The 14,534-nt window shown below is 63.5% G+C and overlaps 1 protein-coding gene across 2 annotated transcripts; it reads left to right on the top strand.

Annotated features, from left to right (window-relative positions):
* The first annotated feature begins 2,311 nt into the window (after positions 1–2,311).
* Positions 2,312–14,071, top strand: TP53 (tumor protein p53). Of its 2 annotated transcripts, none has more exons than XM_071800231.1 (11): positions 2,312–2,406; positions 3,185–3,362; positions 3,495–3,540; positions 4,098–4,283; positions 5,442–5,622; positions 8,577–8,689; positions 10,417–10,526; positions 11,603–11,712; positions 12,454–12,533; positions 13,257–13,342; positions 13,722–14,071. In XM_071800231.1, exons 2-11 carry the CDS (start codon positions 3,304–3,306, stop codon positions 13,810–13,812), a joined length of 1,062 nt encoding a protein of 353 aa, XP_071656332.1. In that variant the 5' UTR covers positions 2,312–2,406; positions 3,185–3,303; the 3' UTR covers positions 13,813–14,071. The 2 variants fall into 2 exon arrangements, with proteins under 2 accessions (XP_071656332.1, XP_071656331.1); XM_071800230.1 differs by having other exon boundaries at positions 4,095–4,283.
* The last annotated feature ends 463 nt before the right edge of the window (positions 14,072–14,534 follow it).

Here is a 14,534-nt window from a genome sequence, read left to right as displayed (position 1 = left end):
CCGGACGCCTGGGTCCCTTCTCAGGGAGCTCCCGGACGCCTGGGTCCCTTCTGGTGTGGGGTTCTGTGGGTCACAGTGGGTGTTGGGGGGTCCCCCGGACGCCTGGGTCCCTTTGTGGGCCTCCCGGACGCCTGGGTCCCCGCGGGGTGGGGGAGGGGGTTGCTGAACTGGTCTGTACTGGGAGCTGTTACTGGTGTCAATAAAGGTGCTGAACTGGGGGAACTGGGATGGGCCCGGTGACTCAAACTGGGGGGGACTGGGAGGGGCCCGGTTGTGTAACTGGGGTGAACTGGGATGGACTGGGATGGTGTAACTGGGATGGACTGGGATGGTGTAACTGGGATGAACTGGTCAGACTGGGGGGGACTGGGAGGGGCCTGGTTGTGTAACTGGGGTGAACTGGGATTGGCTGTGGGGTGAACTGGGATGGACTGGGATGTTGGAACTGGGATGGAACTGGGGTGAACTGGGATGGACTGGGATGTTGGAACTGGGGTGAACTGGGATGAATTGGGGTGAACTGGGATGGACTGGGATGTTGGAACTGGGGTGAACTGGGATGAATTGGGGTGAACTGGGATGGACTGGGATGTTGGAACTGGGGTGAACTGGGATGAATTGGGGTGAACTGGGATGGACTGGGATGTTGGAACTGGGGTGAACTGGGATGAATTGGGGTGAACTGGGATGGACTGGGATGTTGTAACTAGGATGGAACTGGGGTATAACTGGGATGGAACTGGGGTGGAAATGGGGTGGACTGGGATGTTGTAACTGGGATGGACTGGGGTGAACTGGGATGGACTAGGATGTTGTAACTGGGGGGAACTGGGACGAATTGGGGTGAACTGGGATGGACTGGGGTGAACTGGAATGGAACTGGGATGTTGGAACTGGGATGGACTGGGATGGAACTGGGGGGAACTGGGATGGAACTGGGATGTTGGAACTGGGATGGACTGGGATGGACTGAGATGGAAATGGGGTGGACTGGGATGGAACTGGGGTGGAAATGGGGTGAACTGGGATGGAACTGGGGTGGAACTGGGGTGAACTGGGATGGAACTGGGGTGGAACTGGGGTGAACTGGGATGGAACTGGGGTGGAACTGGGGTGAACTGGGATGGACTGGGATGGAACTGGGGTGAACTGGAATGGGCTGGGGTGTAACTGGGGTGAACTGGAATGGGCTGGGGTGAACTGGGGTGAACTGGAATGGGCTGGGGTGAACTGGGATGGAACTGGGATGAATTGGGGTGAACTGGGATGGAACTGGGGTGAACTGGGATGGGCTGGGATGTTGTAACTGGAATGGGCTGGGGTGAACTGGGGTGAACTGGAATGGACTGGGGTGAACTGGGATGGAACTGGGATGAATTGGGGTGAACTGGGATGGAACTGGGGTGAACTGGGATGGTCTGGGATGTTGTAACTAGGATGAACTGGGGTGAACTGGGATGGGGCCCAGGCCCAGTTGTGCAACTGGGATGAACTGGGATGTTGTAACTGGGGTGTAACTGGTCCCGGTGTCCCTGACTCCAGCAGCTGGAACTGGTCTTACTGGGCCCACTGGTGTGACTGGGAGGGGACCCAGGAGTGCCCCTGGTTGGGGTTCCCAGTAACCCCAGAGCCTCTTACTGGGGGAACTGGGACTGGTGGGGGAGGTCCCAGTGCTCCCAGTTTGGGAGTTCGGGGAGGGACCCAGGAGTTCGGGGGTGGACCCAGGAGTTCGGGAGGGACCCAGGAGTTCGGGAGGGACCCAGGAGATCGGGAGGGACCCAGGAGTGCGGGAGGGACCCAGGAGATCGGGAGGGACCCAGGAGATCGGGAGGGACCCAGGAGTGCGGGAGGGACCCAGGAGTTCGGGGGTGGACCCAGGAGTTCGGGAGGGACCCAGGAGATCGGGGGAGGGACCCAGGAGATCGGGAGGGACCCAGGAGTGCGGGAGGGACCCAGGAGTTCGGGGGTGGACCCAGGAGTTCGGGAGGGACCCAGGAGTGCGGGAGGGACCCAGGAGTTCAGGGGGACCCAGGAGTTCAGGGGGACCCAGGAGTTCGGGAGGGACCCAGAAGTTCGGGGGAGGGACCCAGGAGATCGGGAGGGACCCAGGAGTTCGGGAGGGACCCAGGAGTGCGGGAGGGACCCAGGAGTGCGGGAGGGACCCAGGAGTTCAGGGGGACCCAGGAGTTCGGGAGGGACGCAGAAGTTCGGGGGAGGGACCCAGGAGTTCGGGGGAGGGACCCAGGAGTTCCGGGGAGGGACCCAGGCGTCCGGGCGGGTTCCAGGTTAAGGGCAGACCCCGCCCACTCCAAGATGGCGGCGGCGGCTTCAGCCCCGCCCCCTCCCGCGCGGTGCACGCCGGGATCGGGGATTCCCCAGCGCGTGCGGCGGCGGGAGCGGCCGGAGGTACCGGGGGGGTCCCCTCCCCCACCCCCGAACGCCTGGGTCCCTGGGGAGGAGGGGAGGGGGGACATAGGGGAGGGGGCACCCGGACGCCTGGGTCCCTTTTTGGGGTCACCCGGATGCCTGGGTCCCTTTATTGGGAGGTGGGGGGGGGGTCACCCGGATGCCTGGGTCCCTTTTGGGGTCACCCGGACGCCTGGGTCCCTTTATTGGGATTGGGGGCGGGGGTCACCCGGACGCCTGGGTCCCTTTTGGGGTCACCCGGACGCCTGGGTCCCCCATGGGGTTGGGGTTCTGGGGAGAGGGGGCGGGGCTTGGGGAGGCCACGCCCCCCCCCCCCGGAGTCACCTGCAGGGGGACCTGGGGTCCCCAGCCCCAAAAAGGGACCCAGGCGTCCGGGTGACCCCCCCAAAAGGGACCCAGGCGTCCGGGTGACCCCCCCAAAAGGGACCCAGGCGTCCGGGTGATTCCCCCAAAAGGGACCCAGGCGTCCGGGTGACCCCAAAAAGGGACCCAGGCGTCCGGGTGACCCCCCCAAAAGGGACCCAGGCGTCCGGGTGACCCCCCCAAAAGGGACCCAGGCGTCCGGGTGACCCTAAAAAGGGACCCAGGCGTCCGGGTGATTCCCCCAAAAGGGACCCAGGCGTCCGGGTGACCCCAAAAAGGGACCCAGGCATCCGGGTGACCCCCCCAAAAGGGACCCAGGCGTCCGGGTGACCCCCCCAAAAGGGACCCAGGCGTCCGGCTGCTTTAACTCGTTCTTCTCTGTTCTCTATCCCAGGGGACCCAGGCGTCCGGGCGGCCTCTCCCCCCCCCAACCCAGAGGGGACCCAGGCGTCCGGGCGCTGCCCCGCCCCCCTCCGCCCCTCCCCCCCCGCCCCCCCCCCCCCCGGTGACGTCATGGCCGAGGAGCTGGAGCCGCTGTTGGGGGGCGAGGGGTTCCTGGACCTATGGAACATGTGAGTGTGGGGGGACCCAGGCGTTCGGGAGGGACCCAGGCGTTCGGGAGGGACCCAGGAGTTCGGGGGGGGGACCCAGGAGTTCGGGGGAGGGGTCACACCGGTGACCTCTGACCTTGGCCCCTCCCCCAGGCTCCCCGAAAACCTCCACTCGCTGACCGAGGAGCCACCGGATTGGGTGAGTGTTGGGGGGACCCAGGCGTCCGGGTGACCCCAAAAGGGACCCAGGCGTCCGGGGTGACCCCAAAAGGGACCCAGGCGTCCGGGGACACCCAAAAATGGACCCAGGTGTCTGGGTGACCCCACCAAAAAGGGACCCAAGTGTCCTGTGATCCCCCTCCAAAAAGGGGACCCAGGCGTCCGGGTGACCCCGAAAGGGACCCAGGCGTCCGGGTGACCTCCAAAAGGGACCCAGGCGTCCTGTGATCCCCCTCCAAAAAGGGACCCAGGTGTCCGGGTGACCCCGAAAGGGACCCAGGCGTCCGGGTGACCTCCAAAAGGGACCCAGGCGTCCTGTGATCCCCCTCCAAAAAGGGACCCAGGTGTCCGGGTGACCCCAAAAGGGACCCAGGCGTCCTGAGACCCTTGCACAAAAGGGGACCCAGGCATCCGGGTGACCCTGAAAGGGACCCAGGCGTCCGGGAGATCCCCAGGAGGGACCCAGGCGTCCGGGAGATCCCCCGGAGGGACCCAGGCGTCCGGGCCCCCTAACAACCTCCCCACCCCCCCCAGCAGGAGCTGAGCCCCCTGGATCCCTCCCCAGCACCCCCTGGGGGGGTGTTGGTGCCACCCCCCCCCGAGGAGCCCCCTCCCCCCGCCGTCCCCTCCCCCGTTGTCCCGTCCACCGAGGACTATGGGGGCCACCACGACTTCCGCTTGGGCTTCCTGGAGGCTGGGACCGCCAAGTCCGTCACCTGCACCGTGAGTCCGGGGGGGACCCAGGCGTTCGGGGGGACCCAGGCGTTCGGGAGGGACCAAGGGGTTCGGGGGGACCCAGGGGTTCGGGGGGCCCAAGGGGTTCAGGGGGCCCAAGGGGTTCGGGGGGACCCAGGAGTTCGGGGGGACCCAGGAGTTCGGGGGGGACCCAGGAGTTCGGGAGGGACCCAACCAGGGGACCCAGGCGTCCTGGGGGGGGTCCTAGAAAGGGGACCCAGGCGTCCGGGGTCATTCAGGCACTATGGGGGGGTCCTAGAAAGGGGACCCAGGCGTCCTGGGGGGGGTTCCTAGAAAGGGGACCCAGGCACTATGGGGGGGTCCTAGAAAGGGGACCCAGGCGTCCGGGGGTCATCCAGGCCCTATGGGGGGGTCCTAGAAAGGGGACCCAGGCGTCCGGGGTGGTCCTAGAAAGGGGACCCAGGCATTCGGGGGGGTCCTAGAAAGGGGACCCAGGCGTCCGGGGGTCATCCAGGCCCTATGGGGGGGTCCTAGAAAGGGGACCCAGGCGTCCGGGGTCATCCAGGCCCTATGGGGGGGTCCTAGAAAGGGGACCCAGGCGTCCTGGGGTCATCCAGGCCCTATGGGGGGGTCCTAGAAAGGGGACCCAGGCGTCTGGGGGTCATCCAGGCACTATGGGGGGGTCCTAGAAAGGGTACCCAGGCGTCCGGGGTCATCCAGGCACTATGGGGGGGTCCTAGAAAGGGGACCCAGGCGTCCGGGGGTCATCCAGGCACTATGGGGGGGTCCTAGAAAGGGGACCCAGGCGTCCGGGGTCATTCAGGCACTATGGGGGGGTCCTAGAAAGGGGACCCAGGCGTCCGGGGGTCATCCAGGCCCTATGGGGGGGGTCCTAGAAAGGGGACCCAGGCGTCTTGGGGGGGGTCCTAGAAAGGGGACCCAGGCGTCCGGGGTCATCCAGGCACTATGGGGGGGTCCTAGAAAGGGGGCCCAGGCGTCCGGGGTCATTCAGGCACTATGGGGGGGTCCTAGAAAGGGGACCCAGGCGTCCTGGGGTCATCCAGGCACTATGGGGGGGTCCTAGAAAGGGGACCCAGGTGTCCGGGTGTGAGTCCCAACTAAGGGACCCAGGCGTCCGGGGTGCAGCTGAGGACCCCAGGCGTCCGTCTGTCCGTGTGTCCGCAGTTCTCGCCGGTGCTGAACAAGCTGTTCTGCCGGCTGGCCAAGCCGTGCCCGGTGCAGGTGCGGGTGGGGGTCCCCCCGCCCCCCGGTTCGCTGCTTCGCGCCATCGCCGTCTACAAGAAATCGGAGCACGTGGCCGAGGTGGTGAGGAGGTGTCCCCACCACGAGAGGGGCGGCGGTGACGGTGAGGACCCCCGGGGTGGTGGGGACAATGGGGGTGTTGGGGGCATTGGGGGTAATGGGGCCATTGGGGGCAATGGGGGTGTTGGGGATGTTGGGGTGATTGGGGACATTGGGGTCAATGGGGGTAATGGGGACATTGGGGGTAATGGGGTCAATGGGGACATTGGGGTCAATGGGGACATCGAGGTCAATGGGGGTATTGGGGTCATTGGGGGCAATGGGGACGCTGGGGCATTGGGGTCATTGGGGGCTCTGGGGGGTCATTGGGGTCAATGGGGGTATTGGGGACACTGGTGGTAATGGGGACACTGGGGGTATTGGGGTCATTGGGGGCTCTGAGGGGTCATTGGGGTCAATGGGGGCATTGGGGTCAATGGGGACATTGGGGGCAATGGGGACATTGGGGTCAATGGGGACATTGGGGTAATGGGGGCTCTGGGGGGTCATTGAGGTCAATGGGGACATTGGGGGCACTGAGGTTATCGGGACATTGGGGGTGATTGGGGACATTGGGGTCAATGGGGGCATTGGGGTCAATGGGGACATTGGGGGTAATGGGGGTATTGGGGTCATTGGGGGTAATGGGGACACTGGGGGTATTGGGGTCATTGGGGGCTCTGAGGGATCATTGCGGGCATTGGGGTCAATGGGGACATCGGGGACATTGGGGGTAATGGGGGCAATGGGGACATTGGGGTCAATGGGGGCATCGGAGTCATTGGGGGTATTGGGGTCAATGGGGTCATTGGGGGTAATGGGGACACTGGGGGTATTGGGGTCATTGGGGGCTCTGAGGGATCATTGCGGGCATTGGGGTCAATGGGGACATCGGGGACATTGGGGGTAATGGGGGCAATGGGGACATTGGGGTCAGTGGGGGCATCGGAGTCATTGGGGGTATTGGGGTCAATGGGGACATTGGGGGTAATGGGGACACTGGGGATATTGGGGTCATTGGGGGCTCTGAGGGGTCATTGGGGTCAATGGGGGCATTGGAGTCAATGGGGACATTGGGGGTAATGGGGACATTGGGGACATCGGGGTCAATGGGGGCATTGGGGTCATTGGGGGTATTGGGGACACTGGGGCTATTGGGGACATTGGGGTCAATGGGGACATCGGGGTCAATGGGGGTATTGGGGTCATTGGGGGTAATGGGGACCCTGGGGCATTGGGGTCATTGGGGGCTCTGGGGGGTCATTGGGGTCAATGGGGGCATTGGGGTCAGTGGGGACATTGGGGGCAATGGGGACATTGGGGTCAATGGGGACATTGGGGTAATGGGGGCTCTGGGGGGTCATTGAGGTCAATGGGGACATTGGGGGCACTGAGGTTATCGGGACATTGGGGGTGATTGGGGACATTGGGGTCAATGGGGGCATTGGGGTCAATGGGGACATTGGGGGTAATGGGGGTATTGGGGTCATTGGGGGTAATGGGGACACTGGGGGTATTGGGGTCATTGGGGGCTCTGAGGGATCATTGCGGGCATTGGGGTCAATGGGGACATCGGGGGTAATGGGGGCAATGGGGGCATTGGGGTCAATGGGGGCATTGGGGTCAATGGGGACATTGGGGTCAATGGGGACATCGGGGTCAATGGGGGTATTGGGGTCATTGGGGGTAGTGGGGACACTGGGGGTATTGGGGTCATTGGGGGTTCTGGGGGGTCATTGGGGTCAATGGGGGCATTGGGGGTAATGGGGGCATTGGGGTCAATGGAGGCATTGGGGTCAATGGGGACATTGGGGTCAATGGAGGCATTGGGGTCAGTGGGGTCATTTGGGGTCAATGGGGACATTGGGGGTGTTTGGGACATCGGGGTGATTGGGGCTAATGGGGACATGGGGGATATTGGGGTCATTTGGAGTATTGGTGGCTTTGGGGGGTCATTGGGGGCAATGGGGACATTGGGGACATTTGGGGCAATGGGGACATTGGGGGCAATGGGGACATTGGGGTGATTGGGGGTGTTGGGGGCAATGGGGGTGTTTGGGACATTGGGGGTAATGGGGGCATTGGGGCTATTGGGGGTTATGGGGCACATTGGGGACAATGGGAGCGTTGGGGACATTGGGGGCAACGGGGGTGTTGGGGACATTGGGGGCGATGGGGGTATTGGGGACATTGGGGTGTTGGGGACATTGGGGTCAATGGGGACATTGGGGGGTTTGTGTTGAGGGGAACCCACCAGGCCCAGGGGGGTTTCAGGGAGAATTTGGGGGTTTTGGGAGGGTGTCCAGGGGGGTTTTGGGGTTCAGGGGAGGGTTTGGGGTTCAGGGGGGTGGGTTTGGGGTTCGGGGGGATTTTGGGGTGACTGAGGGAGCCCCCCTAAACCAGCCCCCCCCCCCCCAGCATCTCATTGGGGAAGGCCCAGACCCAGAGAGGGGTTTGGGGGGTTCAGGGAGAATTTGGGGGGTTCAGGGGGCTTTTGGGGGGGTGTCCAGGGGGGTTTTGGGGTTCAGGGGAGGGTTTGGGGTTCAGGGGGGTGGGTTTGGGGTTTGGGGGGATTTTGGGGTGACTGAGGAACCCCCATCCAGGCCAGGCCCCCCCCCAGCACCTGATCTGGGTGGAGGGGAAACCCCAGGCCCAGGGATGGAAGGGTTTGGGGGTTTCAGGGTGATTTTGGGGATCTCAGGGGGGTTTTGGGGGAGTGTCCAGGGGGGTTTTGGGGTTCAGGGGAGGGTTTGGGGTTCAGGGGAGTGGGTTTGGGGTTCAGGGGAAATTTGGGGTGACCGAGGGAGCCCCCCAAACCACCCTCCCCCTCAGCACCACATCCACGTTCAGGGGAAGGCCCAGGGTGGGGTTTGGGGTTTCATGGAGAATTTGGGGGGTTCAGGAGGGTTTTGGGGGGGTGTCCAGGGGGGTTTTGGGGTTCAGGGGAGGGTTTGGGGTTCAGGGGGGTTGGTTTGGGGTTCGGGGGGATTTTGGGGTGACTGAGGAACCCCCATCCAGGCCAGGCCCCCCCCCAGCACCTGATCCGGGTTGAGGGGAACCCCCAGGCCCGCTACCAGGACGATGAGACCACCAAGAGACACAGCGTGGCCGTTCCCTACGAACCCCCCGAGGTGACCCCAAAATCCACCTTTTTCACCCCAAAACCAACCCCCCTGACCCCAAAATACCCCCTTTTCACCCCAAAATACCCCCCCGAACCCCAAATACCCCTTTTTCGCCCCCAAAATACCCCCCTGGGGCCTCCAAATCCGCCCTTTTCGCCACCCAAAAACCCCTCAAATCCGCCCTTTTCGCCCCCAAAATCAGCCCCAAAATCCCCACTTTTCACCCCAAAAATACCCCCCCAGACCCCAAATGTCCCCCTGGGGTGGGGGTGGGGGTATTTGGGGGCATTTTTAGGGCATTTTGGGGGGATTTGGGGCATTTTTGGGGGGTTTTGGGGTGGTTTTGGGTGCCTGGGGGGGTTGGTTTTGCTGGGGGTTTTTTGGGGCCTTTTGGGGTTTTTTTGGGGGTGATTTTTGGGGGGGTTTGGGATTTTGGGGGGGTTTTTTGGGCAGATTTTGGGGAGGGGGTTTGGGGGAGTTTTTGGGGCTTTTTTTGGTGGTTTTGGGGGTTTTTTGGGGTTTTTGGGTGGTTTTTGGGATATTTTGGGGGATTATTTTGTGTTTTTTGGGGAATTTTTTGGGTGTTTTTTGGGGGACTTTGGGGAAATTTGTTGCTGTTTTTGGGGGGATTTTGGGATATTTTTTGGGTTTTTTGGGGGGGGATTTTTTTGGTGGATTTTTGGTGGTTTTTGGAGGATTTTGGGGGATTTTTGGGGGATTTTTTGGGGTATTTAGGGGAATTTTGGGGGATTTTTGGGGTATTTGGGGGGATTTATGGGGTGTTTTTGGGGGGATTTTTGGGGGATCTTTTGGGTGGTTTTTGGGGTATTTTGGGGGATTTTTGGGGTATTTTGGGGCATTTTGGGGTGTTTTTTGAGGTATTTTGGGATTTTTGGGGTGTTTTTTGAGTTTTTTGGGGGTGTTTTTTGGGGGATTTTTGGGGGGTTTTTTGAGGTTTTTGGGGGTGTTCTTTGGGGTATTTTGGGGGGACCTTTGGGGTGGTTTTGGGGGTGTTTTGGGGCATTTTGGGGTGTTCTTTGAGGTATTTTGGGGCATTTTGGGGTGTTTTTTGAGGTATTTTGGGGCATTTTGGGGTGTTTTTCGGGGTATTTTGGGGGGACCTTTGGGGTGTTTTTTGGGGTATTTTGGGGAGATTTTTGGGGTGTTTTTTGAAGTTTTTGGGGTGTTTTTTGGTGTTATTTGGGGGATTTTTGGGGTGTTTTTTGGGGTATTTTGGGTGGATTTTTGGGGTGTTTTTTTGGGTATTTTGGGGAGTTTTTTGGGGTGTTTTTTGGGGTATTTGGGGAGATTTTTGGGGTGTCTTTTGAGGTATTTTGGGGCATTTTGGGGTGTTTTTAGGGATGTTTTGGGGCATTTTGGGGTGTTTTTTGAGGTTTTTGGGGGTGTTTTTTGGGGTATTTTGGGGAGATTTTTGGGGTGTTTTTTGAAGTTTTTGGAGGTGCTTTTGGGGGTATTTTGGGGCTTTTTGGGGTGTTCTTTGAGGTATTTTGGGGGGATTTTTGGGGTGTTCTTTGGAGTTTTTTGGGGGGACCTTTGGGGTGTTTTTTGGGGGGATTTGGGGGGATTTTGGGGCTGTTTTTTGGGCTATTTTGAGGGATCTTTTTGGGCTATTTTGAGGACTTTTTGGGTGTTTCCAGAGCCGGGGGTGGGTGGGGGTGTCCGGGGGGGTTTTTGGGGTGTCCCCCCCCCCCAATACCCCCATGTCCCCCCAGGTGGGCTCGGACTGCACCACCGTCCTGTACAGCTTCATGTGCAACAGCAGCTGCATGGGGGGGATGAACCGGCGCCCCATCCTGGCCATCGTCACCCTGGAGGGGCCGCGGTGAGACCCCCACCCCGTCCCGGACGCCTGGGTCCCCTCCCGAACTCCTGGGTCCCTCCCGAACTCCTGGGTCCCCTCCCGAACTCCTGGGTCCCTTCCTGAACTCCTGGGTCCCCTCCCGAACTCCTGGGTCCCTCCCCGAACTCCTGGGTCCCTCCCCGAACTCCTGGGTCCCCTCCCGAACTCCTGGGTCCCTTCCTGAACTCCTGGGTCCCTCCTGAACTCCTGGGTCCCTCCCGAACTCCTGGGTCCCTCCCCGAACTCCTGGGTCCCTCCCGAACTCCTGGGTCCCTCCCTGAACTCCTGGGTCCCTCCCCGAACTCCTGGGTCCCCTCCCGAACTCCTGGGTCCCCTCCCGAACTCCTGGGTCCCTCCCGAACTCCTGGGTCCCCTCCCGAACTCCTGGGTCCCCTCCCGAACTCCTGGGTCCCTCCCGAACTCCTGGGTCCCTCCCGAACTCCTGGGTCCTTCCCGAACTCCTGGGTCCCCCCCCGAAGTCCTGGGTCCCTCTTGAACTCCTGGGTCCCCCCCCGAACTCCTGGGTCCCCTCCCGAACTCCTGGGTCCCCTCCCGAACTCCTGGGTCCCCTCCCGAACTCCTGGGTCCCTCCCGAACTCCTGGGTCCCCTCCCGAACTCCTGGGTCCCTCCCGAACTCCTGGGTCCCCTCCCGAACTCCTGCGTCCCTCCCCGAACTCCTGGGTCCCTCCCCGAACTCCTGGGTCCCTCCCGAACTCCTGGGTCCCCTCCCGAACTCCTGGGTCCCTCTTGAACTCCTGGGTCCCCCTGGGCTCCTGGGTCCCCCCCCGAACTCCTGGGTCCCCCCCCGAACTCCTGGGTCCCCCCGAACTCCTGGGTCCCCCCCGAACTCCTGGGTCCCCCCGAACTCCTGGGTCCCCTCCTGAACTCCTGGGTCCCCTCAGGCTCCTGGGTCCCTCCCGAACGCCTGGGTCCCTCCCGAACGCCTGGGTCCCCCTTCACCCTTTGTGACCCCCCCACCCTGGACTCCTGGGTCCCTCCCGAACTCCTGGGTCCCCCCGAACTCCTGGGTCCCCGGTGAGCTCCTCCCGCCCTGCAGGGGGCAGCTCCTGGGCCGCCGCTGTTTCGAGGTTCGCGTCTGCGCGTGTCCCGGGCGGGACCGGCGAATCGAGGAGGAGAACAACAGGAAACGGGGCGGGGCCAAGAGAGGTGGGGGCGGGGCCACGGGATGGGCGGGGCCTGGGGGAGGGGCGGGATTAAAGAATGGGAGGGGTTTGTGAGGTGGGGGTGGAGCCTGGGTGGAGGGGGTGGGGTCAGAGGATGGGTGAGGTTAAAGAAGGGGAGGGGATAGTGAGGTGGGGGCGGGGCTTGGGAGGAGGGGGCGTGGTCAGAGGATGGGCGGGGTTAAAGAAGGGGAGGGGATTAGTGGGGTAGGGGAGGGGCCTGGGATGAGAGGGCGGGGTTAAAGAAGGGGAGGGGTTAGTGAGGTGGGGGTGGGGCTTGGGAAGAGGGGGTGTGGTCAGAGGAGGGGCGGGGTTAAAGAAGAAGGGGAGGGGTCAGGGAGGAGGGGGGCGGGGCCAGGGTGGAGGGGGCGTGGTCAGAGGATGGGCGGGTTTAAAGAAGGGGAGGGGTCAGGGAGGAGGGGGTGGGGCCAGGGTGGAGGGGGCGTGTTCAGAGGGTGGGCGGGCTTAAAGAAGGGGAGTGGTCAGGGAGGAGGGGGCGGGGCCAGGGTCCCTCCCCCGAACTCCTGGGTCCCTCCCCCGAACTCCTGGGTCCCTCCCCGAACTCCTGGGTCCCTCCCCCGAACTCCTGGGTCCCCCCTGGCCACCTGAGTCCCTAAAGGGGTCTGTGGGTCCCTCCCGAACTCCTGGGTCCCCCTGAACTCCTGGGTCCTCCCGGACGCCTGGGTCCCTCCCGGACGCCTGGGTCCCATCCCTGCTCCTCCCCCAGTGCTGCCCCCCCAGCCTGAGTCCCCCGATGGCTCCAAGAAGCGGCTCCTGAACCCCGAGAGCGAAACCTTCGTGCTGCAGGTTTTGGGGGGACCAGGGGGGATTTGGGGGTCCCTATGGGGTGAGTGGGTTGGGGTACGACATTCCCGGATGCCTGGGTCCCTTCTGAACTCCTGGGTCCCTCCCGGATGCCTGGGTTCCCTTGAACTCCTGGGTCCCTCAAGGGGTCTCTGGGTCCCCCCTGAACTCCTGGGTCCCCCCCCGAACTCCTGGGTCCCCCCTGAACTCGATGCCTGGGTCCCTCCCGAACTCCTGGGTCCCTCCCGAACTCCTGGGTCCCCCCTGAACTCCTGGGTCCCTCCCGAACTCCTGGGTCCTTCCCGGACGCCTGGGTCCCCTTGAACTCCTGGGTCCCTCAAGGGGTCTCTGGGTCCCCCCCGAACTCCTGGGTCCCTCCCGGACGCCTGGGTCCCTCCCAGATGCCTGGGTCCCCCTGAGCTCCTGGGTCCCCCCTGAACTCCTGGGCCCTCCCGAACTCCTGGGTCCCCCTGAGCTCCTGGGTCCCCCCTGCACTCCTGGGTCCCTCAAGGGGTCTCTGGGTCCCTCCCGAACTCCTGGGTCCCCCTGAACTCCTGGGTCCCCCCCCGAACTCCTGGGTCCCCCCTGAACTCGATGCCTGGGGCCCTCCCGGACTCCTGGGTCCCTCCTGGACGCCTGGGTCCCCCTGAGCTCCTGGGTCCCTCCCGGACTCCTGGGTCCCTCCCGGACGCCTGGGTCCCTTACTTTGTTTTTGGGGGGGGGCAGGTCCGGGGGCGCCGTCGTTACGAGATGCTGAAGGAGATTAACGAGGCGCTGGAGGCGGCCGAGGGGGGAGGGGCAGCGCCACGCCCGTGAGTGTCACCCCCGGACGCCTGGGTCCCTCCCGGACGCCTGGGTCCCCCCCTAGAACTCCTGGGTCCTCCCCCGGACTCCTGGGTCCCTTGGGTGGGGGGAAACTCGGACTCGTGGGTCCTGCTAGGGTGGGGGATGGACAGAGGGGTATGCCTGGGTCCCTTTTAGGGGTTGGTGGGGGGTTCCCGGACGCCTGGGTCCCTTCGTGGGGGGGTCTCGGACACCTGGGTCCCCTTTTCTGGGGAGCTCCCGGATGCCTGGGTCCCCTTTAGGAGTAGGGGGGGGGTTCCCGGATGCCTGGGTCCCCTTTAGGAGTTGGGGAGGGGGGGGTCCCGGACGCCTGGGTCCCTGACCCCTCCCCCATATCCCCCCCCCCAGGGTCAAAGGTCGCCGCCCGCGAGGGGAGGGGCTGGTTCCCCGCAATGGGAAGAAGCTGCTGCTCAAGGGGGAGGGGCCAGACTCGGACTGACTCCGCCCCTTGGGGGCTGGAGGCCACGCCCACCCTCCACGCCCACCATGCTGGCAAGCAAAGCCACGCCCCATCCCCATTGCCCCGCCCACAATCCCGCCAGCGCGCTTTTAGCCACGCCCCATGAGAAACCTCGCCCACCACGCTAAGCCCCGCCCCTCGCTCTGGCCCCGCCCCCTTTGGCTTGGCCACGCCCCCTCGGTGTGGGGGGGTGTTTTTAAGGCTTTTTTTTAATGCAAATAAAGACTTTTTTACTGGCCCAGCTCCCAATTTTGGGGGGGAAATCCCAGTTTGGGGGGGTCGGGGGGATTTGGGGGGGTCAGGGGGTTTTGGGGGGGTCAGGGCGGTGGGATTTGGGGGTTCAGGGGGGGTTTTGGGGTCCTGGGGGGTGGTTGGGGCTCCCAGGGGTTCAGGTTGGGAGGGTCAGGGGGTGTTTGGGGGGGGGGGGGTTCAGGTGGGGTTTGGGGGTTCGGGGCGGGGGGTCAGGGGATTCGGGGTGGGGGTTCAGGGGGTTTTGGGGTTCATGGTGGTCGGGATTTGGGGAGGGTCGGGGGGTTTTGGGGGTTCGTGGGGGGTCAGGGGATTGAGGGTGGGGGTTCAGGGGGTTTTGGGGTTCATGGGGGTCAGGGGATTCGAAGTGGGGGTTTTGGGGTTCATGGTGGGGGGGGTCAGGGGATTCGGGGTGGGGGTTCAGGGGGTTTTGGGGTTCATGGGGGGTCAGG

The sequence above is a fragment of the Patagioenas fasciata genome, chromosome 29, assembly GCF_037038585.1.
Source record: "Patagioenas fasciata isolate bPatFas1 chromosome 29, bPatFas1.hap1, whole genome shotgun sequence".
NCBI lineage: Eukaryota > Metazoa > Chordata > Aves > Columbiformes > Columbidae > Patagioenas > Patagioenas fasciata.
Note: the sequence above shows the minus strand (reverse complement) of the source record. Positions and strands in the feature narration are given on the sequence as shown.

Coding starts and splice junctions, on each gene's coding strand:
- TP53 (XM_071800230.1), top strand. CDS start 3,304: ATGGCCGAGGAGCTGGAGCCGCTGTTGGGGGGCGAGGGGTTCCTGGAC. Junction 3,363..3,494: donor TTCCTGGACCTATGGAACAT/GTGAGTGTGGGG, acceptor CCCCTCCCCCAG/GCTCCCCGAAAACCTCCACT. Junction 11,713..12,453: donor ACGGGGCGGGGCCAAGAGAG/GTGGGGGCGGGG, acceptor CTCCTCCCCCAG/TGCTGCCCCCCCAGCCTGAG.